We start from the raw sequence: 1,527 nt of genomic DNA on the forward strand, positions 1-1,527 counted from the left end.
TCATGTTGTTCACCTGAGAAAGTCAATATACATAAAGCTCTATTTTCACTTAATACATGGATCTTAACATATAAAATCTAAAGCCATGTTTTTATATACAGTATCTTCTGACAAAAGCTCGATTGTAAAAATGCAGGTGTTGGATACAAATCTCTCGTTAAGCTTTACATTGAGGCAGTAAAATATTGATTATAATAAAACGTAGGACAATGAAAGCAACTTCTCTTGTTTCTTCTCACATCCAGGAGTTTTCATCTAGTCAGAGTCGCTGCTGCTGCTGCAGGAACTGCTGGAGGACTACAAACAAAAAAATAGTGCCATTATTTCAGTCGGGGATCAGATCATACATGTTTGAGAGCATCAATTCTTGCTTTAATCAATCTATTTAAAAGCCATGTGTTTCTGCGATTATGTCATTTTCAGTTGTACTTAAATTGGCTTATGCTTTCACAGTTTCAGTTCACAATAAAAATGAACATCTACTGCAGAAAACATCTGTATCTTACCCCGTGGCTATCCTTTCCTTTCTTGTGACAACCGCCATGCTTGTGACCATGCTTATTCTTGTGCTTCTTGTGTCCATGTCCATGGCCGTGCCCACCATGGCACTGTCCGTGTCCGTGGTCATGTCCATGTCCGTGTCCGTGGTCATGTCCATGTCCATGTCCATGTCCGTGTCCGTGGTCATGTCCCTGTCCGTGTCCATGCCCATGCTCATGTCCATGGCCATGTCCCTGTCCAGGGCACTGTCCATGACCCTGGCCCTGGCCGTAACCAAAACCAGGTCCTGGTCCGTGGCCGTAGTTGCCTCCAGGTGGACCATGGGGCTGAGGAGGGAAGTGTGGTGGTGGGACAGCACCTGGAGGACACTGAGGGTATCCCCCTGGCATCTGCTGAGGATGGCCTGGGTACCCAGGGTACTGGTTTCCTGAAACATACAGAGAAGAGAGGAGTCAGCCATGAGTCAGAATTTAGAAAAAGTGATGCACATTCAATACATTTTTAAAAGTGGACGTGATGTTTACCTTGGTTATGTCCGTACATTTTAAAACTTCAGACGATCCTGTGACAGAAACAAAAGCACTTTAAATAAATTGACAGCTTGTCTTTTAGCATCCAGTCATGAGACTCATAAAACTGCAACTTACTGTGTGCAGGAGCGCAGATCCACAGTCGCAGCCGTCTCCTGTCGTTGCTTTTACATGCAGCCGCACCTCAACCTGCAGTGGCCCCCACCTCACATAATTAAGGGCAGTGCCTCAACTCTCATCAGCAAATTTTTTTACTAAGTGATCTCATTGGGTGTGTGCATGTAATCATTAACATACAGTCAATATCGGCCATATATATTCTAAGATATGGATACAAACACCCACACACAAACATTTGAGATATTTGCTACTTGTTTTAAAAGCTGGTTTAAAGTAATTGATCATTTTTGTCTTACAGTCAGGTATGTTTTGATCATTTGAGTCTCTTTTTGTCATTGCTTGATAAGTCGACTATTCTGCACACATCTTTCACGCA

At 43.0% G+C, this 1,527-nt stretch overlaps 1 protein-coding gene across 1 annotated transcript; it reads right to left on the reverse strand.

The window, feature by feature from the left end:
• Nucleotides 1-255: 255 nt before the first annotated feature.
• LOC128368317 (kininogen-1-like) lies at nt 256-1,044 on the reverse strand. The gene is made up of 3 exons (XM_053329107.1): nt 1,026-1,044; nt 507-928; nt 256-297 (listed from the first exon to the last, which is right to left on the reverse strand). The coding sequence occupies exons 1-3, from the start codon at nt 1,042-1,044 to the stop codon at nt 256-258; spliced, it is 483 nt and encodes a 160-aa protein (XP_053185082.1).
• Nucleotides 1,045-1,527: the final 483 nt, after the last annotated feature.

This window comes from Scomber japonicus, chromosome 11 (assembly GCF_027409825.1).
Source record: "Scomber japonicus isolate fScoJap1 chromosome 11, fScoJap1.pri, whole genome shotgun sequence".
Classification (NCBI taxonomy): Eukaryota; Metazoa; Chordata; class Actinopteri; order Scombriformes; family Scombridae; genus Scomber; species Scomber japonicus.